Here is a 25,858-nt window from a genome sequence, read left to right as displayed (position 1 = left end):
AGGGAGGGTAGAGAGGGCAACAAACTGCATTTATGAAGATTCTGTCTATTCCTCTTTTGTTCTCCCTAGGCAGTATTTGTATTCCACAATGTCTAACTTGACTTGACCATGTTCTCTGTTTTTTCCCTCCCTTTTCTCACTGTCTCTCCGTACCTCTCTTTACTCCATTTACTGTCTTTACATCTCTATCTCTTACTTTCTCTCACACACACACTATCTCTGTTTTGTGTGTTAAAAGATGGTAAGTATGGTTTTTAGAAACTCCACGTCCTTTTTGATCTATGTCTTGCTTTTCTTTCTCCCAGTCTTAGTGCTTTCTCTTACTGTGTTTGAACAAGTAGGACTAATACACCTCAAACAGCCTTATAGTCAACATTCTTAGTCATGGCTTTAATTGGATTCAAGTTTTCACTCTTACTAATCTGGCACCTGTTCACTCAAATCTAATCAGTGAACACTAACATATCAATGGGTTTCTTTGCAAAGATCACATTATAAAAGAAGGTACCTCCCTCTCATTTTGAGTCCTCGCTTTGTTTTTGCCTCGCTCTATTTTACTTTTATTCTATCTCTTTCTTGATCTCGCGCCTTACATTTTATCCCTCCTTCTCCTCTCTTACTCTGCTTGCCATGCACTCATCCTCTACCCATCCCTCTCCCTCTATTTCTATGTCTTCCCCTTCCTCTCTCCCTCTTTCCCTCTTCTCTCCCTCTTTCCCTCTCCTCTATCCCCTTCTCTCTCTCTCTCTCTCTCTCTCTCTCTCTCTCTCTCTCTCTCTCTCTCTCTCTCTCTCTCTCTCTCTCTCTCTCTCTCTCTCTCTCTCTCTCTCTCTCTCTCTCTCTCTCTCTCTCTCTCTCTCTCTCTCTCCGTCTCCGTCTCCGTCTCTCCCACTTTTCTCTTGTTTACAGACAGTAGTGAGAGTGATTTGGAGCTGTCTACGGTTCGTCACCAGCCAGAAGGCTTGGACCAGCTGCAGGTTCAGACCAAGTTCACCAAGAAGGAGCTCCAGTCTCTATACAGGGGCTTCAAGAACGTAAGTAGTGGAACAGAGAGGATGGGTTGGGGATGCTGTGGGACTGGGACTGCAAATCAAATCCAACTTTATTTGTCACATTAGTGTAGACCTTACCGTGAAATACTTACTTACAAGCCCTTAACCAACAGCACAGTTCAAGAAGAGTTAAGAAAATATTTACCAAATGACTAATGTAAAAAAAGCAGTGTAATAGTCCGGTGGCCATTTGATTAATTGTTCAGCAGTCTTATGGGTTGGGGGTAGAAGCTGTTAAGGAGCCTTTTGGTCCTAGACTTGGTGCTCCGGCACTGCTTGCCGTGCGGTAGCAGAGAAAACAGTCTATGACTTGGGTGACTGGAGTTTCTGACAATTTTACGGGCTTTCCTCTGACACGGCCTGTTATTTAGGTCCTGGATGGCAGGAAGCTTGGCCCCAGTGATGTACTGGGCCATACGCACTACCCTCTGTAGCGCCTTACGGTCAGATGCTGAGCAGTTGCCATACCAGGCGGTGATGCAACCAGTCAGGATGCTCTCGAATGGTGCAGCTGTAGAACTTTTTGAGGATCTGGGGACCCATGCCAAATCTTTTCAGTCTCCTGAGGGAGAAAAGTTTTCGTTGCGCCCTTTTCACAACTGTCTTTGTGTGTTTGGACCATGATAATTTATTGGTGATGTGGACAACTCTCGTCCCGCTCCACTACAGCCCGTTGATGTTAATGGGGGCCTGTTCGGCCCACCTTTTCCTGTAGTCCACGATCAGCTCCTTTGTCTTGCTCACATTGAGGGAGAGGTTGATGTCCTGGCACCACACTGCCAGTTCTCTGACCTCCTCCCGATAGGCTGTCTCATTGTTGTCGGTGATCAGGCCTGCCACTGTTGTGTCGTCAGCAAACTTAATGATGGTGTTGAAGTCGTGTTTGGCCACGCAGTCATGGCCGAACAGGGAGTACAGGAGGGGACTAAGTACATCCCCCCGAGGGGCCCCAGTGTTGAGGATCAGCGTGGCAGATGTGTTGTTGCCTACCCTTACCCCCTTCGAGGTGGCCCGTCAGGAAGTCCAGGATCCAGGTGCAGAGGGAGGAGTTTAGTCCCAGGGTCCTTAGCTTAGTGATGAGCTTTTTGGGCACTATGGTGTTGAACACTGATCTGAAGTCAATGAACAGCATTCTCACATAGGTGTTCCTTTTGTCCAAGTGGGAAAGGGCAGTTTGGAGTGGGTCTAGAGTATCCGGGAGTATGCTGTTGATGTGAGCCATGACCAGCCTTTCAAAGCACTTCATGGCTACCGACATTAGTGCTACGGGGCTGTAATCATTTAGGCAGGTTACCATCACTTCCTTGAGCACAGGGACTATGGTGGTCTGTTTGAAACATGTAGGTATTACAGACTCAGTCAGGGAGAGGTTGAAAATGTAAGTGTCAATCTTAATTGACTCTTTGCTTGTTTGATGGTTCATCTGAGGGCATAGCGGGATTTCTTATAAGCGTCCAGATTAGTGTCCCACTCCTTGAAAGCATCAGCTCTGGCCTTTAGCTCGATGCGGATGTTGCCTGTAATCCATGGCTTCTGGTTGGGGTATGTGCGTACGGTCACTGTGGGGACGCAGTTGTCGATTCACTTATTGATGAAGGCGATGACTGAGGTGGTATACTCCACAATGCCATTGGGTGAACCCCGGAACATATTCCAGTCTATGCTAGTGAAACAGTCCTATAGCGTAGCATCCGCGTCATCTGACCACTTCCGTATTGAGCGAGTCACTGGTACTTCCGGTTTTAGTTTTTGCTTGTAAGTAGGAATCCTCTGGTTGCACATGTGACATGCTGGTAAACATTTGGTAAAACTGATTTAAGTTTGCCTGCATTAAAGTCCCCGGCCACTAGGAGCACTAGTGCTTCTTGTTTGCTTATGGCCTTATAGAGTTGGTTGAGTGCGGTCTTAGTGCCAGCATCGGTCTGTGGTGGTAAATAGACGGCTACAAATAATATAGATGGGAACTCTCTTGGTAGATAGTGTGGTCTACAGCTTATCATAAGGTACTCTACCTCACGCGAGCGATACCTCGAGACTTCTTTAATAATAGACATCGCACACCAGCTGTTATTGACAAAAAGACACACACCCCCACCCCTCGTCTTACCAGACGTAGCATCTCTGTTCTGCCAGTGCATGGAAAATCCTGCCAGCTATATTATCCGTGTCGTTGTTCAGCCACGACTCGGTGAAACATAAGATATTACAGTTCTTAATGCCCTGTTGGTAGGATAATCGTAATTATAGGTCATCAATTTCATTTTCCAATGATTGTATATTAGCAAGTAGAACGGAAGGCAGTGTGAGTTTACTCGCTCGCCTACGGATTCTCAGACGGCAGCCCAATCTGCGTCCTCTTTTCCTCCATCTTTTTTTAACGCAAATGACGGGGATTTGGGCCTGTTCCCGGGAGAGCAGTATATCCTTCTCGTCGGACTCGTTAGAGGAAAAAGCTTTTTCCAGTTTGTGGTGAGTAATCGCTGTTCTGATGTCCAGAAGTTATTTTCGATCATAAGAGACCGTGCAGCAACATTATGTACAAAATAAGTAAAAAAATAAGTTACAAACAATGCAAAAAAACTAACAAAATAGCACATTTGGTTAGGAACATGTTAAACGTCAGTCATCCTCTTCGGCGCCATCTTAGAGGTTGAGCTTGGATCTCTATTTTTGGGCAGTTTGGAGTTTTACATGAGAATGATGAATAAATGTGATCGAGTAGATTTGAGTATGCGTACTTCAATAATAATAGACACATGGCTTTTCCCTGTACACCCCTCCCTCTCTCCCCCCCTCTCTCTCTGGTAGGAGTGTCCCAGTGGTTTGGTTGATGAAGAGACGTTCAAGACCATCTATTCTCAGTTCTTTCCCCAAGGAGGTGAGAGGAGAGTGCTACTTTATCTCCATTGACTCTCTGTTTCCATGTGCCTGGAATGTGATAATACTACACCCGACTCTGACAGATTTATATGAAGAATGGCAGGAAAAGCCTATGGTTGCTGATTATTTGAATGTCTTCCTACCACTAACACTCTCCCCCTTCCCTCTCCCTCTCCCTCGTCTCCTCACACCTCTCTCATTCCCTCCCTCCTTCTATCCTACAGACGCCACCACCTATGCACATTTCCTGTTCAATGCGTTTGATATGGACAGAAACGGCTCTATTCGTTTTGAGGACTTTGTGATCGGCCTGTCTGTTCTTCTGAGAGGGACAGTCACAGAGAAACTCAACTGGGCCTTCAACCTGTATGACATCAACAAGGACGGATACATCACTAAAGAGGTACTCTGTGATTGGCTACTATAGAAACATTGCATATCTAAATGATTGGCTAGTTTTAGATACATCACGGTAAACTGACTCTCACTCTCTTTCTCAGGAGATGCTGGCTATTATGAAGTCCATCTATGATATGATGGGCAGGTACACCTACCCCAGTGTACGGGACGAGGCACCCTCTGAACATGTGGATAAGTTCTTCCAGGTGCGTGCCGCGCTGTGCGCACAAACACACACACACACACACACACGCAAACACTGTTCATACACACACCAAAAAAAAGCTTTTGATACCCACTAAACTTGCTCTCTTCCTCTCTCCTTACTTCCTTCCTTTCTGTCTCTCCCTTACCCCTCCCTCCCTTTCTTCTTTCTTTAGAAAATGGACAGAAACCGAGATGGAGTGGTGACCATTGACGAGTTCATTGAGACCTGTCAGAAGGTACCACAGTTACAAAATATTTCAGCACATCTGTACGCTAGCTCAATTTTGAAATAAATAATAAAATACATAGATGTTGTTAACACTTTACTTGTAGTGGCTATAACTAAGGCATTCATAACACATTTGTGAAACCAGTCTCCTTTAGGAGTGTTGCAGCATCCTCAGTTACAAACTTTTTCACATTTAACAAATTTATTCAACATTCAAACAACATCATATTTTTGTATCATTGGATTATCACTGGGTAGGCCATCATTGTAAATAATACTTTGTTCTTAACTGACTTGACTAGTTAAATAAAGGTTAAATAAAATAAAATTGTAATTATACAATTATTTAACAGTGGAAATGTGTATTTATACTGCCACAGTACCCAACCCTCTGACACACCAGTCACGTAACAGACTGGGAGCAGGATTAGGAGTTAGTGACTGTGTGCATTGAGTGTTTTTTATCCTCTCTCGTGATCTTTCAGGATGCCACCTTGGAATTATCAATATTATCTTATTGAATTATGCATTTCCTGTTAGTGGGGTGACTAAGCATAATAATAGTTGAGTTTGTGAAATATATTTTATATTTGAGATTTTTCAAAGTAGCCACCATTTGCCTTGATGACAGCTTTGCACACTCTTGGCATTCTCTCAACCAGCTTCATGAGGTAGTCACCTGGAATGCATTAAACAGGTGTGCCTTGTAAAAGTTAATTTGTGGGATTTATTTTCTTCTTAATTCGTTTGAGCCAATCAGTTGTGTTGTGACAAGGTAGGGGTGGTATACAGAAGATTTGTATTTCTATTTGGTAAAAGACCACGGCCATATTATGGCAAGAACAGCTCAAATAAGCAAAGAGAAACAACAGTCCATCATTAAGGGGGTTAAGGGGGGGATGCCTTCAACTGAAATGTGTCTTCCACATTTAACCTAACCCCTCTGAATCAGAGAGATGCTGCCATAATCGCCATTCACATCTTCGGCACCCGGGGAACAGCATTGCTCAGGGCAGAATGACCATTTTTTTTTACCTTGTCAGTTTGGGGATTCAATCCAGCAACCTTTCAGTTACTGGCCAATGCTCTAACCACTAGGCTACCTGCCACCCCCTGTTGGTGGGTTCTACAATCCTGCTGAGTTTCATTAAATTTGACAAAGCGGAAATGGCCATTATAGGCTTAGGTGGAGTGGCCATTTTGGAACGCAATGACTATTCACAAGCTGTCTTTAGACTACTACAGAGGCCGTGTTCGATATCTGTCTTGCCTACTGCTTACTTAAACTACACACGGTGTACTAATCATACTACATATGATTTACAACATACTGTTTAGTAAAAATGTGCTCGGACCGGTGCTAGAACCCCTATTTAAAGCTGGATCAGCATTTTGGGGTCCTAGCACAAAGCCACAATGTTCTGTTAGTCTTTAAAGACATTCATGTTCTGAGCGATATGAGGAAACAAAGGTCTATAACAAGGGAGAGGAAGATTCTCACAAGAGTATCTATTGAAGTTGGTAAGCCAGTGTAGTGGGCAATCATTTTTGATATGTGTATATTCTAAATATATCACGTGACTCAAAATAAGACTAAGCAAGTATCCTATTAAAATGTTTATCTGACATAAAGATAATTACCAATATGCAAGAGACTATGGTTGAGTTACAGTAATAGGCAATGAAGAAATGTCTGAGAATGGATTCTAAATATAAGTGTATTTAATTACTTTGTAAAACTAATGGAATCACATACAAGGCATAAAGCTTAAGTTACAAGGCATTAACAAGCATTACAAGGCATTATTCTAAGCATGGTCAGGGAGAAAGAAATCATAGCCTGAAAGGCCATGCCCCAAAAGTCCATGGGGTGGAGAGAGGAAGGCCCCAAAAATTGTCAATGACTCCAGTCACCCAAGTCATAGACTGTTCTCTCTGCTATCGCACGGCAAGCGGAACCAGAGCGCCAAATCTAGGTCCAAACGGTTCCTTAACAGCTTCTTTCCCCAAGACATAAGACTGCTGAAGAATTAATAAAATGGCCACCCGGACTATTTACACTGCTGCTACTCACTGTTTATTATCTATGCATAGTCATTTTACCCCTATCTACATGTACAAATTACCTCAACTAACCTGTACAACCACACATTGACTCTGTACCGGTACCCCCTGTACATAGCCTCGTTATTGTTATTTTATTGTGTTATTTTTGATTTAGTAAATATATTCATAACTCTTTTTCTTGAACTGCGTTGTTGGTTAAGGGCTTGTAAGTAAGCATTTCATGGTAAGGTTGTATTCAGTGCATGTGACAAATAACATTTGATTTGATTTGAAAGAAGGAAATAAATAGTATCTCACCACAACAGGTCAGGAACAAAGAAGAGAAAGAGCTTTGAATCTTAAACCCTTTTATGAGCATCTGAGTTGCTTGGATTCAAAACCTGAGTTAAGTTAACCTGCAATCAGATATCAGTCCTACATGACGTAAGTTCTACTTCTCAGAGGTGTGACAATAGGGTTTGGCAAGACCAACACAGAGAATGTTGAATTCTTAGGACAACACATATCAAATTCTTGCATACTGTTGATAAGAAGAGTTACTTCTGGGGTTGGGCTTCCCTGCACTAGCAGGGTTGGAGCTTGTGATTATGATGCTTAGAGCCACCCTCTTCAGGAATGGAGGAAGCAGGGGGATGGCATGTTGAAGCTGGCAAGCCAGCGGGGTTTGTGGAGCTTGTGTTTAAAGCTAAATTCCTTAACTGGATCACCATCAAAAAAATGTACAATGGAGGAAATGTTCACATGCAGTTACGACTTGATTTACATGATGCCTATGTAGTTCTTACGTAATGAGTCAGTGGCAGAATGAGGGTTCATCAGAGCGGCCAACATGATGGGAAATTCAGTACTCTGATTGGTGTGTGCCCACACCCACACACAATGCTGCTTTCCAACAGAGAAATGAAACACAAAAAATATATTCAAGGTGTTAAGGGTTAAAAATAACGTGTATTGTTGAGAGATATGAGGAAATAAAGGTTTCATAAAAAGAGAGCAAGATTACTAAAATATATACTAAAACAGCTGTATCTCCTGATTGGTAGATTATATTTATATTCTGATTGCTGATTTGTAAAGCAGATAAGTAGAGTTTTTGTCTAATTTGCTAGGAAAGTGGTCATAATGTCAGTTTGTAAAAGTTGAGAGAAAATGTAGTTGATGCTATAGAATAACTATCTTCAAAGTAATGACTCTGGACTTTTCTTATCAAATGAAAGCTTCTTTTAATAACAATACTTATTCACGTTACATTTTACAACTTTAAATTTTACAAAACAATAAAATAATGTTTCTAGCAAAAGCCAGGCTAATCACTTGTCACTTCTTCATAATTGCAGCGTTCTTGTTTTACTTCCACTTTCTGTCGCCAAGCATTCTGGTACTTGCAGTCAATAGCGTAATCCAATACTAATCAATGGAACAGAAAGATGTACACTGAACAAAAATATAATCTCAACATGCAACAATTTCAAAGATATTACTGAGTTACAGTTCATATAAGGAAATCAGTCAATTTAAATCAGTTCATTAGGCCTGGTCACAGACACCTTAAAAAAAGATAGGCGCTTGGATCAGAAAACCTGTCAGTATCTGGTGTGACCACTATTTGCCTTTTGCAGCGCGGCACATCTCCTTCACATAGAGTTGCTCAGGCTGTTGATTGTGGCCTGTGGAATGTTGTCCCACTCCTCTACAATGGCTCTGCGAAGTTGCTGGATATTGGCGGGAACTGGAACACACTGTCCTACACGTTGATCCAGAGCATCCCAAATGTGCTTAATTGGTAACATGTCTGATGAGTATGCAGGCCATGGAAGAACTGGGACATGTTCAGCTTCCAGGAATTGTGTACAGATCCTTGTGACATGGGGCCGTGCATTATCATGCTGAAACATGAGGTGACAGTGGCGGATGAATGGCACGACAATGGGCCTCAGAATCTCATCACGATATCTCTGTGCATTCAAATTGCCAATCGATCAAATGCATACCCATACCATAACCCCACCGCCACCATGGGGCACTTTGTTCACAATGTTGACATCAGCAAACCGCTCGCCCACACGATGCCATCCAAGATGGCGTAGCAGTGCAGACGTGGTTTGTTGTCCTCTCGTTTACTTTTTGTATTTTTTGTCTTTTTTGTATATATTGGTGAAATACTCACTAACAGGGATGTAAACAAATTTGTGCACAAAACTTGAGAGAAATACGCTTATTGTGTGTATGGAAGATTTCTGGGATCTTTTATTTCAGCTCATGAAACATGGGACCAACACTTGCACATACAGTGCCTTGCAAAAGTATTCATTCCCCTTGGTGTTTTTCCTATTTTGTTGTATTACAACCTGTAATTTAAATGGATTTTTATTTGGATTTCATGTAATGGAAATTCACCAAATATTCCAAATTGGTGAAGTGAAATGAAAAAAAAAACTTGTTTCAAAATATTCCAAAAAACATTTGGGGGGGAAAGTGGTGTGTGCATATGTATTCACCCCCTTTGCTATGAAGCCCCTAAATAAGATCTGGTGCAACCAATTACCTTCAGAAGTCACATAATTAGTTAAATAATGTCCACCTGTGTGCAATCTAAGTGTCACATGATCTCAGTATACCTGTTCTGAAAGGCCCCAGGTTCTGCAACACCACTAAGCAAGGGGCACCACCAAGCAAGCGGCACCGTGAAGACCAAGGAGCTTTCCAAACAGGTCAGGGACAAAGTTGTGTACAGATTCAAAACTTTGAATTTCCCACGGAGCATCATTAAATCCATTATTTAAAAAATGTAAAGAGTATGGCACCACAACAAACCTGCCAAGACAAGGAGGGCATTAGTCAGACAGTCAACAAAGAGACCAAAGATAACGCTGAAGGAGCTGCAAAGCTCCACAGCGGAGATTGGAGTATCTGTACATAGGACCACTTTAAGCCATACACTTCACAGAGCTGGGCTTTATGGAAGAGTGGCCAGAAAAAGAGAAAAAAAGAAAACACATTTGGTGTTCGCCAAAAGGTATGTGGGGGACTCCACAAACATATGGAAGAAGGTACGCTGGTCAGATGAGACTGAAATTGAGCTTTTTGTCAATCAAGGAAAACGCTATGTCTGGCGCAAACCCAACACCTCTCATCACCCCGAGAACATATCCCCACAGTGAAGCATGCATGGGATGTTTTTCATCGGCAGGGACTGGGAAACTGATCAGAATTGAAGGAATGATGGATGGTACTAAATACAGGGAAATTCTTGAGAGAAACCTGTTTCAGTCTTCCAGAGATTTGAGACTGGGACGGAGGTTCACCTTCCAGCAGGACAATGACCCTAAGCATACTGCTAAAGCAACACGAGTGGTTTAAGGGGAAACATTTAAATGTATTGGAATGGCCTAGTCAAAGCAAAGACCTCAATCCAATTAAGAATCTGTGGTATGACTTAAAGATTGCTGTACACCAGTGGAACCCATCCAACTTGAAGAAACTGGAGCAGTTTTGCCTTGAAGAATGGGCAAAAATCCCAGTGGCTAGATGTGCCAAGCTTATAGAGACATACTCCAAGAGACTTGCAGCTGTAATTGCTGCAAAAAAAGTGGCTCTACAAAGTATTGACTTTGGGGGAATAGTTATGCACACTCAAGTTTTCCATTTTTTTGGTGTTGTTTCTTGTTTGTTTCACAATAAAAAATATGTTGCATCTTCAAAGTGGTAGGCATGTTGTGTAAATCAAATTATACAAACCACAGAAAAATCTATTTTAATTCCAGGTTGAAATGCAACGAAATAGTAAAAATGCCAAGTGATTGAATACTTTCGCAAGCCACTGAGGTTCTCATTCTCCATCACTTCAAATGTAATACAATTACTCTTGTACATATGTAAATAACTGTAAATAATATCTTTAGACACATCTTAATGAATTAACTGTAAACATGAACTCTGTAACCCATGAAAGTTACAACAGATCTGGTTACTAAAACAGCTGTATCATTTGATTTGTAGAAGATATTTCTGTTCCGATTTCAGATTTGAATGGCAGAGAAGCAGACTAAGATTTCGCATGCTCTACGTTTTTGTCTAACTTGTTGAAAAATGGTCAAAGTAGCTGATTTTTGTCAAAAGTTGTTTACTGTGAATAGAATGTTGGAATTCTGTGTGTTTTTAACATTGGGACCTTTAGAATGTTGAAGAAATCGCATTAAAATGGATGAGATTTTTGGGGGGAGGACAAAAAGCTTAATAGTTTGTAAGTATTAATGTTATCAAAAAGTTGACTAGTCTACATGTTTTAAATTTCAATGGCGTTTCTAGCTTAAACGTTGTATGAAAAATAGTATTTCAAAGAATAATAATTGTACAATATTTTACCATATTTAAAGTATATTTACAATATTTAATGTGGGACTTTTGCCGTATCAAGTCTCATTAATACAATATTCTACAAACTCCCAGATAAATTTGTTTTGCTTTCTAAATTGATGTGAATTTAAATGGAATTGACCCCAACCCTGTTATTTTCTAAACGTCAGATTGACTTGATAGGATGTCACTAGGGTCAGACTGGGACCCTGGAGAACCATGTTAACAAGAGAAAGCAGTAGGGGTGGCACCTACTGTTTTTCTTGTCATCTCTGTGGAAGGACCACCAGAGGGCAGGCTGGTCCCACGGATAGTAGCCCAGCCTGGCATGTGAGTCAAGGTGATCAGAGGCAATTAAGCACAGCTGACAGTACTAATCACCTATTCTCTTTTCCCTACAAGAGAAAGGAGGGAACCAGCAGAGGGGAGCTGGAGAAAGAAAAGTGTGTTTGCTTCTCCAAAGGAGAGGACATACCTTTCGGAAAGAAGAAGAAGAGGACAAATTACTTCTTGGGAATGGCCACCACGGATCCGGACCACCACCCAAAGAGGGTTCTCCACAAACGGATTGTTAAGGTGGTTACACACCCGTGATTTATGTTATAGTTTAAAGATACTCATCTTGTGTTCCTTGTTCTTGTAAAGAAGAAGATTTGTGTTTTCCTTGATCATCCTGGATTGTGTTGGAGTGTTTTGAGAAGAAAAAAAATACCTAAATTAAGAAAACCTGCTCCTGACTCTTTTATTCCACCTTTCCACCTCAAAGTACTTGGTCCGTTGGTGGAGAATGCGGGCATTATGTGGACGAGTGACACAAGGATAAGTGAGGAAAATGAAAATCTACCTGTAGACACAGAGGAACCATTCAAGAAGGATGGATAACGCTCTCCTACAACAGTTGATCACAGCACCGGAGACAACCATAGAACTCATGCAACAACAGCTGAGCCGGCGAGAAGAACCGAGAGTGAAGCCAAGTGAAGCCGCTATCTTACCTCGTCTCTCAAAGGATGATATTGAGGCTTTCATCATGACGTTCGAATGGACGGCCACCTTGGAAGAGTGGACCCCCACAGAATGGGTGAGTGAGTTAGCGCCTCTTTTGACCCGGATAGCCTAGGAAGCCTACTATGACCTGGACCCCCGCGAAGCTGCCGGCTATGTGCGACTAAAAACCGAGATTCTGTCCCGGTACCAGCTGACCGCCCGAGATAGAGCCGAAAAGTTCCATCAATGGACCTATATGGCCGACCAACCCATCCGTGCCCAGATATTCGCACTCCTACACCTAACGAAACAATGGCTGGAGCCCGGAAAAGGAGTAGGACATGTCGTAGAGACGCTCGTAGTGGACAAGATTTTGAGGGAATTACCCAGGGACTTAGAAAGGGTCGTGGGGCAAGCAAACCCATAGCCGAGGCTGTGGAAATGTACCGATCTACATGGGAGTTGTGAAAAGGAGGACCGGAAGGACTCTGCCAAGCCTGTTTGACACAGGCACGTCCGCCACCGAAACGACCAAATCCGCTCCGGACGTGGGAGAAGTCATCACCCACACAACAGGGTCGGTGCTATAAATGCCAGTCTCCGGACCATTACGCCCCACAATGTCCCAGAAAGGACAAGTCCATGGCCACCAAGTCATTGCTGCCCGTCCCCACGCATCCCAGTCTGAGATGGGCAGGATCACCTCTGTTGATTACCAGAAATATCCCCAGTCCCAGAGATTCCGGTTTGAATAGAAAGACGTGGTAGCCATTCCCGACTCTGGAAGTATGGTTACGTTCGTGGAAGAGCAGATGGTGACCACAGCAACACTGCTACCAGACAAAGTAGCCGTATCCTGTATCCATTGAGACACCCACTATTACCCCACCATGAGTCTGTCCATTCTCACCCCGAAAGGAAGGTGTACAGTCAGGGTGGGGAAAGTACCCCAGCTGAAGGTGCCATTATTGATCGGGAGAGACTGTCCCCTATATAAGAAGCTTCAGCAGATGACGTTATGCACCGGACAAAGGGGATCAGGTCTCTCTATCACATGCCAACAGCCGGGCCACCGCAGGGGGGCAGGAAAGCAGAGAAAGAAAAAAACCAAGTCCAAGCCCGAGGTGGTAGCCCTACAAGGAAACGTAGCCTCGGCCTCGTCCTCTGGAGCAGAGGAAGAATACAGACCCAAGTCTCTGACAGCTATTCCAGGAAACCTCCGATGAAGACACCTGCGAAGGGTTATATACGACGGAGGAAGGAAGGAGCAACCAGAGGCTAAGGGCTATATTTGAAGCCCCATCAGAGGAGGGAACATGGAAGAGACTCCCCTCGGGCACCACCGACGGGGATGGGGAACAACCACCCCACCCCTCTACCGAGGTCTACCTGCCCCAAGAATTTTAGGGACAGTTCGGCACCTCTCAGCATAGAGACCCAGACCTACGGGATGTCATGAGGAAATGTTGACGGATCAGGTGAGCCCTCTCTTCCCTACTATGCAATCAGGCAGGGTCTCTTGCATTGGGTTGTGCAATGAAGGGGGGGAAAACAGAAATTACTAATGGTGCCTAGACCATACATGGATACTGTCCTACAGCTAGCCCATTCCCACGTCCTAGGAGGACACCTGGCACAGGGCAAAACGATCGACAGAATCATGCAGAGGTTCTATTGGCCCCGTGTCACCCTAGATGTGGCCAGGTATTGTAGGACGTGTGATCAATGTTAGCGTACGGCCATACGGCCACACCTGCACAGTCCTTTGATTCCTCTCCCCATTATAGAGACCCCCTTCGAACGCATAGCTATGGATCTCGTGGGTCCCCTCCCGAAATCCGCCAGAGGATACGAGTACATCCTGGTTGTCGTAGATTACGCTACTAAGTTCCCAGAGGCCATACCCCTTTGCAACATGTCATCAAAGGGAATCGCCAATAAATTGTTCATGCTGTTCTCCCAGGTGGGCCTTCCCAAGACGATCCTAACTGACCAGGGAACCCCATTCATGTCCCGATTGATGAAGGACTTGTGTCGGTTATACCAGGTTCAACAGATACGCACAAGCATGTTCCACCCGCAGACAGACAGTTTGTGCGAACGCCTGAACAAAACAATTAAAATCATGTTGAGAAGAGTGGTGTCCAGAGATGGGAATAACTGGGACATGCTTCTGCCCCACTTAATGTTTGCCCTGCGAGAAGTACCCCAGGCGTCCACTGGGTTCTCCCCATTCTAATTGCTCTACGGCCGACCATGTCGAGGCCATGTCGAGGGATCATCGACTTAGCCAAGGAGACCTGGGATGCCCAACCATGCCCATTCAGGTCGACGATAGAACATGTTACTCTGATGAGGGACCGCCTGTCGGCAGTCTGGCCCATAGTAAATTAACATATGGAGAAGGCGCAACAGACTCAAGGCCGAGCCTACGATAAGTCAGCAACACCCAGGGAGTTCACCATGGGAGAGAAAGTGCTGATACTCGTGCCCATGGCCGAACACCGCTTGCTGGCGCAGTGGAGGGGGCCCTACGAGGTAACAGAAAGGGTCTCATCGGTCAATTACGTCATCAAGCAACCTGACAGGAGGAAGAAGGTCCAACTCTATCATATCAACCTGCTGAAGTACCATGGAAGAGAGGAGGGTGTGGCTTTGATGGACGTGGAGGACAAGGAAAATAGGAGGCCCTGCTACAGGTGCGCCATGGCCGAACTCGCCTGCCGGACCAAGACGGCGCGTCTGGCGCCCGGCCCTCCAGTCCGGTCCTGAGGGGGGAGGTATGTGGAAGGACCACCAGAGGGCAGGCTGGTCCCACGGATAGTAGCCCTGCCTGGCATGTGAGTCAAGGTGATCAGAGGCAATGAAGCACAGCTGACGGTACTAATGACCTATTCTCTTTCCCCTACAAGAGAGAGGAGGGAACCGGCAGTGAGGGGAGCTGGAGAAAGAAAAGTGTGTTTGCTTCTCCAAAGGAGAGGACATACCTTTCGGAAGGAAGAAGAAGAGGACAAATGACCTTTTGGGAATGGCCACCACGGATCCGGACCACCACCCGAAGAGGGTTGTCCACGAACAGATCGTTAAGGCGGTGACACACCTGTGATTTATGTTATAGTGTAAAGATACTCACCTTGTGTTCCTTCTTCTTGTAAAGATGATTTGTGTTTTCCTTGGTTGATCATCTGATTGTGTTGGAGTGTTTGAGAAGAAAAAAATACCTCAATAGAGAACTTCGTTCAATTAAGAAAACCTGCTCCTGACTCTTTTATTCCACCTTTCCGCTTTGGAGCAACCTCAAAGTACTTGGTCCGCTCACATCTCTCTCTCTGGGAACCCAGAGGGGAATAAAATCAGATCTTATTTATATAGCACATCTCTTGCAGAGGATGCATTTCAAAGTGGAACATTTGGGGACGCACAATATTTGCAGCACACACTAAGTGGATTGCACCTATGTTGTTATCTAGCTCACATGTTTCAGCTAGTACATTACCAATGTCTTCATCATAATCAGTAGTGGTAAGAAAATATATGGCTAAACACTGGTCGCCTTTCCCTGTGAATAAATTAACACTCCCTTTATTTTCAATGCATTCTTCTGCAATAGGTGGGTAAATGCTTGTAAAAAATAAAACAGGTGTGTAAACTGTGTTTGTGGGTTTACCCTCTACTACACCACTGATTAGAACATCCCCTCCCTTATTTTTTATCAATCCTGGAAGGATCAGCTTAGCATGAATCTTGATTCAGGAGTTAACAACACACAGCTGACAGGAACAACTCCTGGGTCACACATACTGGAAGCAATGACTTGACCCAGGAGTTTGACTGGAAGCAATGACTTGACCCAGGAGTTTGACTGGAAGCAATGACTTGACCCAGGAGTCGTCACTGTCAGTCGTGTGCTGTTTACTCCTGTTGGTAATGCCAAGCTACTCTTTCCTGGATATGTTTATTTTATTAAACCTTTAATTTGTAAGATGAGTGCCATGACCCCCAGGGGCAATATCTGTGATGTCACGATATCTAAATATTTTCAGGACACGTAAATCTCTCTCTGCAAAATTATGTGCTTTTATCACAAAATGAACAATCACTCTGGAAATTTCAGCTTAGCCACCCTATTATATGTGACGATATCCAAGGGATGCACCCAGGGGGGCTGTAGGTAGCCCAGCAGCCGAAAGGTTACCAGTTGGAGAATTGTTTTATGTTTTATTGTCACATACACCGGGAGCTGGAATAAGGGGGGAACTGATCTGGTAACTGTTCAGTTCCTGACAAGTCCCTTTCGTTGGGCCCTTGAGCAACATGCGCTCCATCCAGGGGTGCTGCCCTACGTGTGTTTGTGCTAACTGGGAGAGTTGTGTTGTAAGCGCAGAAGACACATTTCTGTTGTTCTCTGTAACATGGACAATAAAGTTGTATTATATGGCTCCTGGTCTGGAGCCAATGCCATGTTAGGCCTACAGTGTGTTCTCTATCAAGATAAGCCCAAAACATGTGCTCTTAGGTTAACACTTAAGGGGTTGGGTACTGTGGCTGTAAACATACACATTTGTGTTGTACAATGGATAAATGAGAAATATTTCAGTGTTACTGATAACTTTTAGTAATGTAATGAAAAGGAACTTTAATTTAGAAAATTCCTTATGAATGATATTGAATAATGTGTTATGAAGGTTATGAATCTTACTGCAATACTCATGAAGGTGTTATGTTTGGTTTCATAAAGGTGTTGTGAATGTCTTGTGAATAACCCCTCCAAGTAAAGTGTTATGTAGATGTCAGTGGGAGATTTGCTGAATGTTTTACTTAGACTAATAATCCAAGTGAACAAAAAAAACAGCCTCATGACTTTCGCTCAATGTTCTATCCTGTATGTTTCTGTTTCAGGATGAGAACATAATGAACTCCATGCAGCTTTTTGAGAACGTGCTCTAGACCCCAGCAGAACGTTCTACGCCATACCCCCAACATCCGATCCTGTACTTCTGTCTATACACCATTTCTGTCCAATCCCAAATCACACACACACACACACACACTACATCTAGTGCAGTATGTATAGGATTAGCTAATCCACAGATATGTACATGTGTAGAAACTAGTTTCTTTACTGCTGCACTAGTCTCAACCTGCCACTGCTTCTGGACTAAAGAGAACACTAGAGAAAGAGAAGAGAGCTAGTGGGACCTCTGCTACTTTAAAGATTCTCAGCCTCCCAGAAAAAAGAAAGAAGGACCAAACTGCTCAACACTGCTGATCCTATGAGCTTATAGTACTCTGCCTCCTCATTGGACCCAAAAGACAAATGACCAATCAAATGATGGAGAGTGTGAGAGTGGAAATAGAGGAGAAAAACCCATCACGATGTTGCTGGCCTCCAGATAAGGATGCTTTAGCTATAACACACAGTGTCTTGGCACTTACACATTCTGTACACACACACACTATCTGTCTGCACTTACACATGTGGTACACACACACTATCTGTCTGCACATAAACATACTACACACACACACAATCTCCCCACACTCACAAATGCTGTACAAAACACACACGCACACACACACCCTTCCCACCCAGCAGAGGCTTGCCAGGAAAGGATATCTGTGGACACACTGACACACTTCTCTGAAGAGTATTTGAGAGAGTTGATGTAGCGTACAGAAAGCTGGACTGATCCCGAGCAGGGGCACCGGCACCAAACACCACAGGGACACTAAAAAGAAAAGAACTGAAGCATGTTTGTCAGATGTGATGTGTGATTTGCTTGCACTAAGAATTGTTCATATTGTACAATATGCACCAGAAGAGAATGCATTGATTGTAAATGTAGATAGTCCCTGTAGACCACTAAAAAAAAACTTGGTGTGTATGTAGATATGTATAGACAGTAATATATAATAATAGCATCCTAAAGCCAGGTGTCAAGTTCTCACCTGTACTCCACTATGGCTTACAGGTGTTAAAGTTAAGGCCAGACAAAATCTGTGTGGATGTTTTCTTACCACTTACAAAACACTAATTCATATAATTGCAGCCTAACACGTTTAATATAAGAATTATTGGATCATTTGATCCTACAGGTATCTTGTTTAATTCCAAGTCAGTTCTGGAGTGTAGAGGTACCCCTACGGTCGGTGGGTTCTATACCTACTGGTTGCGTCTGGTCATAGTTCTAAGTGACACATGGAGGTTCGCTGGTTCTGCTCTGTCACCAACGGACCTGCGAGTCAGAATAAGCTTTAGATGTACAGTATGTCAGTGCCACCTTATAATATGTGTAATAATAATAAGACAGATATACTAAGATGTATATGTGTTGTAAACTAAAGCCATCCTCAGAGGAATACAGAGTATACAGCTAGGGCTTGATCCCTCTTCTTAATCCCTCATCAGAGTTTTTGTTTTGTTAATGACCCAACTGGCACCCTAATCCCTTTCAAAAGCAGTGCACTATAAAGGGAATAGGGTGCCATGGCCCTGGTCAAATGTAGAGCACTATAAAGGGAATAGGGTGCCATTTGGGACCTCTACGATGTCATGATCTGAGGTATGAGCACTGGCCACTAGTGATGACATCACTGTACTTACCTATCCTAAACCATGATAAGGTATGTGTTTGTTGTTGTTGTTGTACTACATATATATACAGTAGTGAATACGGGAACAGTGTTCCTGTGGCATAAAGTGTCATTACATTTTCTCATTGAAACCAGGGACAATTCTGAGACAGCAAAACTATACCATAACTATACCATAATCCTGATATGGTAATACCACCATTTGTACCTGTAACATGTTGACTGCTCAGACTGCAGAAAACACAGCCCCATACCCAGCCCAACCTCATACCCCCATACTTAAGCCCTAACTATAGCCCCTATCCCAAGGCCCTATACTGTACCCAGTGGACCTGTTCTAGGAAATCACATGTTGTCTCAGAAGTAGAGTGTTGTAACAGAGGTTTTCTCTGTCTCTCCCATAACAACATAACTCATGTGACCTAGCCTAGAACAGATTAGGTATGTCCGTGTGTGTGTGGCATGAATGAATGAAACAGACTAGAGACCAGACCATGGAACTAAAGCATACACAGACAGCATGGCCTGGCCTAGAGCGTTCTTTCTCTTTCTCACTCACACACAGATAAAGTCATGCAGTAAAACTGAAGGAAACTGGTTATTGCCCAGTCCACATTTCAACAGTAGGAGGATTGCACAGTATTACAGTGCTTCTGATGTCCATAATACAATCTGGAGACATAGTTTTTTAGTAGGCCTACATTAAAGCAGTATTGTGTTTCTCCCCCCTCTTGGTATTGTTTTAGGTGACCTATTTGGCCAACCTGGAACCATGTTTAGACGTAACATAGTAAACTTAAATCTGCGACACTCCAGTTACTATGATATGTTACATTTCGTATGGTATGTATTAATTTGTGGAATTCCATCATCCATTTCATGATATGTTATGATATGATATGCTATTTGGGGTGGCAGGGTAGCGTGGTTAGAGCGTTGGACTAGTAACTGGAAGGTTGCAAGTTCAAATCCCCGAGCTGACAAAGTACAAATCTCTCGTTCTGCCCCTGAACAGGCAGTTAAACCACTGTTCCTAGGCTGTCATTGAAAATAACAATTTGTTTTTAACTGACTTGCCTAGTTAAATAAAGGTTTAAAAAAATATATATATATATATATATGTTATGAATTGCAATCTGAAATGTATAGGCTACAAATTGCAAGACAGGTCACTCTGGAGTCAATGTTAACATAATGTGCAATTTATCCTATTAAACACCAAAAATGTGTTTCAAGTCTCGTCTTAGGCAGGTCTCATGCTGAAAAAGAAAGGAAATTCTTGCCTACTTCACCCACCAATATTTTATTTTCTTTTGCAAAAAACTGTGTAGTTCCAGTAGTTAGCGACACCACTACATGGTAAAAAGATATTAACTAGTCAAAACACTACCAAGATTTTATTTTATTCAACTACCACCAAGCTACAGCAAAATGTAATTAAACTAGGCCTACTAGTTTTAGGCCTAGTTAACATGTAGTTAACTAATCCCAATCACTGCAATTTGGGCCGCATGTTCATGATTGTGGCGCATGCATCCTGACGCATGGTGATATTGCTATTTGGCATACTTGGGACGTACCCAGCGAATAGGTAAATTAAGTAATGTTGCTGCGATCTGCCTAGAAGACCACTAGATGGCACTATAGAACGTCGCAAATATACACAGACCAAGGGATAAAGAGGAAGACGCCATTTTTTTCATAACAATGATGAGTTTAGTAGCGAAACGGAGAGTACCGAGAAAGCGAGAGAGAAGGGAGGAGAGAAAGGAAGGGAAGGAGGAGGAGAATGAGTAGACTAGGTTTATAGAATCAGCGTCCCCTATGAACACAACGAATGACAGTCCGGCTTGCATCACAGGTACGAAAGCCTCCGATTGGTTGAAGCACAGTTCTGAAGGAGAAGACAGAGGAAGGACTTCAAGGGCCTGAGCATGCGCTATTGTGTCTCCAGTCAAGCCCGTACATATGTAAGACAAAATCCTTCTGTAGCTATAGACATTGCTGTCTGACATCCACTGTCGTGGTAGACTACAAGAATAGGTATTTTCTACTAAGAACTGGACCTACACACATCTAGAGCTCCTTTCGGTTTCATTTTAAGGTTATTTTCGGGTTTAGCTTTGGCTGTAGCCTATCCAACCCTAACCTCACCGACACGGGGACTCTAACCCCGGGAATCGAGTCCTGTCGGTTCTCCTTCCCCAGGGCAGGTGAGTCTTTACCCGGGAAACCGGCTGTTTACTGTTCACTAGGTTATTAAACCGTATTTGCATCATTCTCGCGATTAGGTATAAGACGCGTTAGCTAGTGTGGCACATGATTTCCCAAACTCGGTCTTGCTCCCCCCCCCCCTACACGTTTTTGGCATAGCATTACACAGCTGATTCAAATAACCAACTTATCAAGCGTTTATTATTTGAAACAGCTGTGTAGTACTAGGGCAAAACCCAAAATGTGCCCCAGGACCAAGTTTGGGAAACCCTGGCGTAGTATACAAAGGGAGACCATCCAATAATGGACCAATAGCAAACGGGTAAGGATCATGTCTATAGCGATGCATGCGCCTAATCAGACGGCCTCATCATTTAATAAGAGATACGCAGTGGAAAAGTAGGACGCCTTGCTTTCTATTTATTAGCCTAGACTCTATTTGACCTAGATAGTTTGTCTATGTAGTGATATGTTGGCTACTTGTGACATTTGTTTTATTGATGTATTTTTGTTCTTGAGCTGTTAATGTCATGTTTTGTGTGGACCCCAGGAAGAGTAGCTGCAGCTTTCCCAACAGCTAATGGGGATCCTAATAAAATACCTATGACTTCTCTCCCTTTCCTTTATCTTATAACAAGTGTGTGAAGCAGTGGAGGCTCAACTGAATAAAACGCACTGTTTTGCAATGGTACACAGTGGCCTCAACAGCACCCTCTATGGGCAAAGGGGATACCTAGTCAGTTGCACAACTGAATGCATTCAACTGAAATGTGTCTTCCGCATTTAACCCAACACCTCTGAATCAGAGAAGTGCAGGGGGGCTACCTGCAGGGGGGTTAACTGCCTTGCTCAGGGGCAGAATTTTTCCTCCTTGCCAGCTCCGTGATTTGAATCAGCGCTCTTAACGGCTAGGCTACCTGTTGGAATGGGAGTGGTTCCCATACTGGGAAGGGAAACTTTTTAAGGAACTCAGTCCGGCTTTCAATTTACTCCTGAAAGTTGTAATAGTTGAATGTACAAGGTGCAATTTCGTTAATTGGGTAGTGCATCAGCAGTTTTCCTCTTGTCATGTCAGTCATTGCAGATCTTAGAGCTATTTGTAACTTGTCAGAAATCTCCAAGCCCATGTCAGCAAAAACAATTTGGCTAGGTTTTTTCGCCCATTGATTATGTTGTAATGTTTGGCATTCAAATATCACATGAACACACAAGATATGGCAAAATTTGTAGAATAGCAGGACATTAGCTTTAAAATGGCATAACAAAAAGTATTCATCCCATGCAGTGGTGATTTTAGCATGTAAATCTTGGTGGGGCAAACTGAATGTGTGTGTGTGTGTATATATATATATATATATATAAAATTGATGCATGCAAGCAAAGCCACAAAACAATATATTAATTGCACTATAACGGCAACAAATGGTGCCCACAAACTGTTAAGGCCTACATGCGTTCCCAACAGCAGAGCTTTCTTTTCAGCACGGTGGAGTGAATCCTTACCACTGCTACACCTGGCAATCAGCGGAGCCTTGTCTGGCAGCGAAACAATTCATTCAGCCTCATTTACTGCCTTTAAAAAAAACATAGCTGATATGGCAGACTTGCTTAAACATATGTGGTTTCTACTGACAATTAAGATGTACAAACTATGGCATAAGGACGACAAGCGCATAAGAGGCCATCCGTAATTTGGATTAGACTAGTGCTGCACCGATATGACATTTTTGGCCGATATACAATATTTTCCTTGCCCAAAAAAACGATACCAATAACTGATATTTAAAATTTTAGCTGCCTATTAAGCATTCTAGTTCAGTTAAATAGTTAACACACACATGAACGCAGCAATCTAAGGCACTGCATCTGTGCCAGAGATGTCACTACAGTCCCTGGTTCGAATCCAGGCTGTATCACATCCGGACGTGATTGGTAGTCCCATAGGGCTGCGCACAATTGGTCCAGGGTAGGCAGTCATTGTAAATAAGAATTTGTAATTTACTGACTTGCCTAGTTAAATAAAGGTTACACACACACCACACTGACCAAAAAGTTATTTAGTCATTTACGTATGTCTCCATTACCAGTAAAACATAGTAAAAAAAATAAAATTTAACCAGGTAGCTAGTTGAGAACAAGTTCTCATTTACAACTGCGACCTGGCCAAGATAAAGCAAAGCACTGTGACACAAACAACAATACAGAGTTACACATGGAATAAACAAGCGTACAGTCAATAGCACAATAGAAAGAAAAAGTCTATATACAGTGTGTGCAAATGGCGTGAGGAGGTAGGCAATAAATAGGCCATAGTAGTGAAGTAATTACAATTTAGCAGATTAACACTGGAGTGTTAAATGAGAAGATCATAATGTGCAAGTAGAGATACTGGTGTGCAAAAGAAAGTAACTAAAAACAATATGGGGATGAGGTAGGTAGATTGGGTGGGCTATTTACAGATGGACTATGTACAGCTGCAGCGATCGTTTAGCTGCTCAGATAGCTGATGTTTAAAGTTAGTGAGGGAAATATAGATAGATATTATCCTGACCAACATGCCCTCCAAATACACCTCTGCTGTTTTCAATCAGGTTCTCAGCGATCATTGCCTGCATTCATTATGGGTCCGCGGTCAAACGACCACCCCTCATCACTGTCAAACCCTCCCTAAAACACTTCTGCAAACAGGCCTTTCTAATCGACCTGGCCCGGGTATCCTGGAAGGATATTAACCTCATCCCGTCAGTAGAGGATGCCTGGTTGTTATTTTAAAAGTAATTTCCTCACCGTCTTAAATAAGCATGCCCCTTTCAAAAAATTTAGAACTAAGAACAGATATAGCCCTTGGTTCACTCCCGACCTGACTGCCCTCGACCAGCACAAAAACACCCTATGGCGTACTGCACTAGCACGAATAGTCCCCGCAATATGCAACTTTTCAGGGAAGTCAGGAACCAATACACACAGTCAGTTAGGAAAGGAAAGGCTAGCTTTTTCAAACAGAAATTTGCATCCTGTAGCTCTAATTCAAAAAAGTTCTGGGACACTAAAGTCCATGGAGAATAAGAGCACCTCCTCCCAGCTGCCCACTGCACTGAGGCTAGGAAACACTGTCAACACTGATAAATCCACGATAATTGAACATTTCTATAAGCACTTCTCTACGGCTGGCCATGCTTTCCTCCTGGCTACCCCAACCCCGGCCACCAGCTCCGCCCCCCACGCAGCTACTTGCCCAAGCCTTTCCCCAGCTTCTCCTTCACCCAAATCCAGATAGCAGATGTTCTGAAAGAGCTGCAAGACCTGGACCCTTACAAATCAGCTGGGCTAAACAACTTGGACCCTCTCGTTCTTAAATTATCCGCCACCATTGTTGCAACCCCTATTACTAGTCCTTTCAATCTCTTTCGTCTCCTCCGAAATTCATAAAGATTGTAAAGCTGCCGCGATCATCCCCCTCTTCAAAGGGGGTGATACTCTAGACCCAAACTGTTACAGACCTATATCCATACTGCCCTGCCTTTCCAAAGTCTTCGAAAGCCAAGTTAACAAACAGATCACTGACCATTTTGAATCCCACCGTACCTTCTCTGCTGTGAAATCCGGTTTCCAAGCTGGTCATGGGTGCACCTCAGCCACGCTCAAGGTACTAAACGATATCATAACCACCATTGATAAAAGACAGTACCGTGCAGCTGTCTTCATCGACCTGGCCAAGGCTCTGGTCGACTCTGTCAATCACCGTATTCTTATCGGCAGACTCAACAGCCTTGGTTTCTCAAATGACTGCCTCACCTGGTTCACGTCCTACTTCTCTGATAGAGTTCCGTGTGTCAAACCGGAGGGACTGTTGTCCGTACATCTGGCAGTCTCTATGGGGGTGCCACAGGGTTCAATTCTTGGGCCGACACTTTTCTCTATCTCAATGATGTTTCTTTTGCTGCGGGTGATTCCTTGATCCACCTCTACGCAGACGACACTGTTCTGTATACATCTGGCCCTTCTTTGGACACTGTGTTAACAAACGTCCAAATGCGCTTCAATGCCGTACAACATTCCTTCCGTGGCCTCCAACTGCTCTTAAATGCTAGTAAAACTAACGGTTCTGACTTAGAATGTGTGGACTACCACAAATACCTAGGTGTCTGGTTAGACTCTAAATTTTCCTTCCTGACTCGTATATTAAGCATATCAAATCTAGAATCGGCTTTCTATTTCGCAACAAAGCCTCCTTCACTCACGCTGCCAAACATACCCTCGTAAAACTGATTATCCTACCAATCCTCAACTTCTGTGATGTAATTTATAAAATAGCCTCCAACACTCTACTCAGCAAATTAGATGCAGTCTATCACTAACTTTAAGCATCAGCTATGTGAGCAGCTCACCGATTGCTGCAACTGTACACAGCCCATCTGTAAAAACCCATCCAACTACCTACCTCATCCCCATATTGTTATTTACTTTTTTTGCTCTTTTGCACACCAGTATTTCTACTTGCACATCTATCACTCCAGTGTTAATTTGCTAAATTGTAATTACTTTGCTACTATGGCCTATTTATTGCCTTACCTCCTTACTCCATTTGCACACACTGTATATAGATTTTCTATTGATATTGACTGTACTTTTGTTTATCCCTTGTGTAACTGTTGTTGTTTTTTTTGTCGCACTGCTTTGCTTTATCTTGGCCAGGTCGCAGTTGTAAATGAGAACGTGTTCTCAACTGGCCTACGTGGGTTAAATAAAAAAATAATATTCGCGTAAACTCTTCAGTTGTGTTCTGTGAGTGTCACCAAGTAGACTGATTTTGTTGCTTCACATTCTAACCTTGTTTAACATTTTATGTAGTCTAAATATGGCATGATTCCAC

The 25,858-nt window shown here is 43.2% G+C and overlaps 2 protein-coding genes across 9 annotated transcripts in view; both read left to right on the top strand.

Annotated features, from left to right (window-relative positions):
• Positions 1–19,707, top strand: part of LOC110536207 (calsenilin) — a 75,038-nt gene extending 55,331 nt beyond the window's left edge. For 5 of the 6 annotated variants that reach the window (XM_036936090.1, XM_036936089.1, XM_036936088.1 and 2 more), the window contains 6 exons: positions 910–1,034; positions 3,861–3,930; positions 4,157–4,335; positions 4,433–4,537; positions 4,712–4,774; positions 17,077–19,707. In XM_036936090.1, the coding sequence (XP_036791985.1) occupies positions 910–1,034; positions 3,861–3,930; positions 4,157–4,335; positions 4,433–4,537; positions 4,712–4,774; positions 17,077–17,124 (590 nt within the window). In that variant the 3' untranslated portion in view covers positions 17,125–19,707. Of the gene's footprint in view, positions 1–238; positions 242–909; positions 1,035–3,860; positions 3,931–4,156; positions 4,336–4,432; positions 4,538–4,711; positions 4,775–17,076 lie in introns of all 6 variants that reach the window. The other variant, XM_021621838.2, reaches the window with a different exon arrangement.
• A 636-nt stretch (positions 19,708–20,343) lies between these two features.
• Positions 20,344–25,858, top strand: part of LOC110536206 (solute carrier family 23 member 2) — a 63,965-nt gene continuing 58,450 nt past the window's right edge. Inside the window, exon 1 of one of the 3 annotated variants that reach the window (XM_021621837.2) lies at positions 20,344–20,984. The gene's annotated coding sequence lies outside the window, so the exon portion shown is untranslated. Of the gene's footprint in view, positions 20,985–21,014; positions 21,308–25,858 lie in introns of those variants that run through there. The other 2 variants (XM_021621836.2, XM_036936085.1) reach the window with 2 other exon arrangements.

The sequence above is a fragment of the Oncorhynchus mykiss genome, chromosome 11 (assembly GCF_013265735.2).
Source record: "Oncorhynchus mykiss isolate Arlee chromosome 11, USDA_OmykA_1.1, whole genome shotgun sequence".
NCBI lineage: Eukaryota > Metazoa > Chordata > Actinopteri > Salmoniformes > Salmonidae > Oncorhynchus > Oncorhynchus mykiss.
This window is presented reverse-complemented; position numbering and strand designations above follow the sequence as displayed.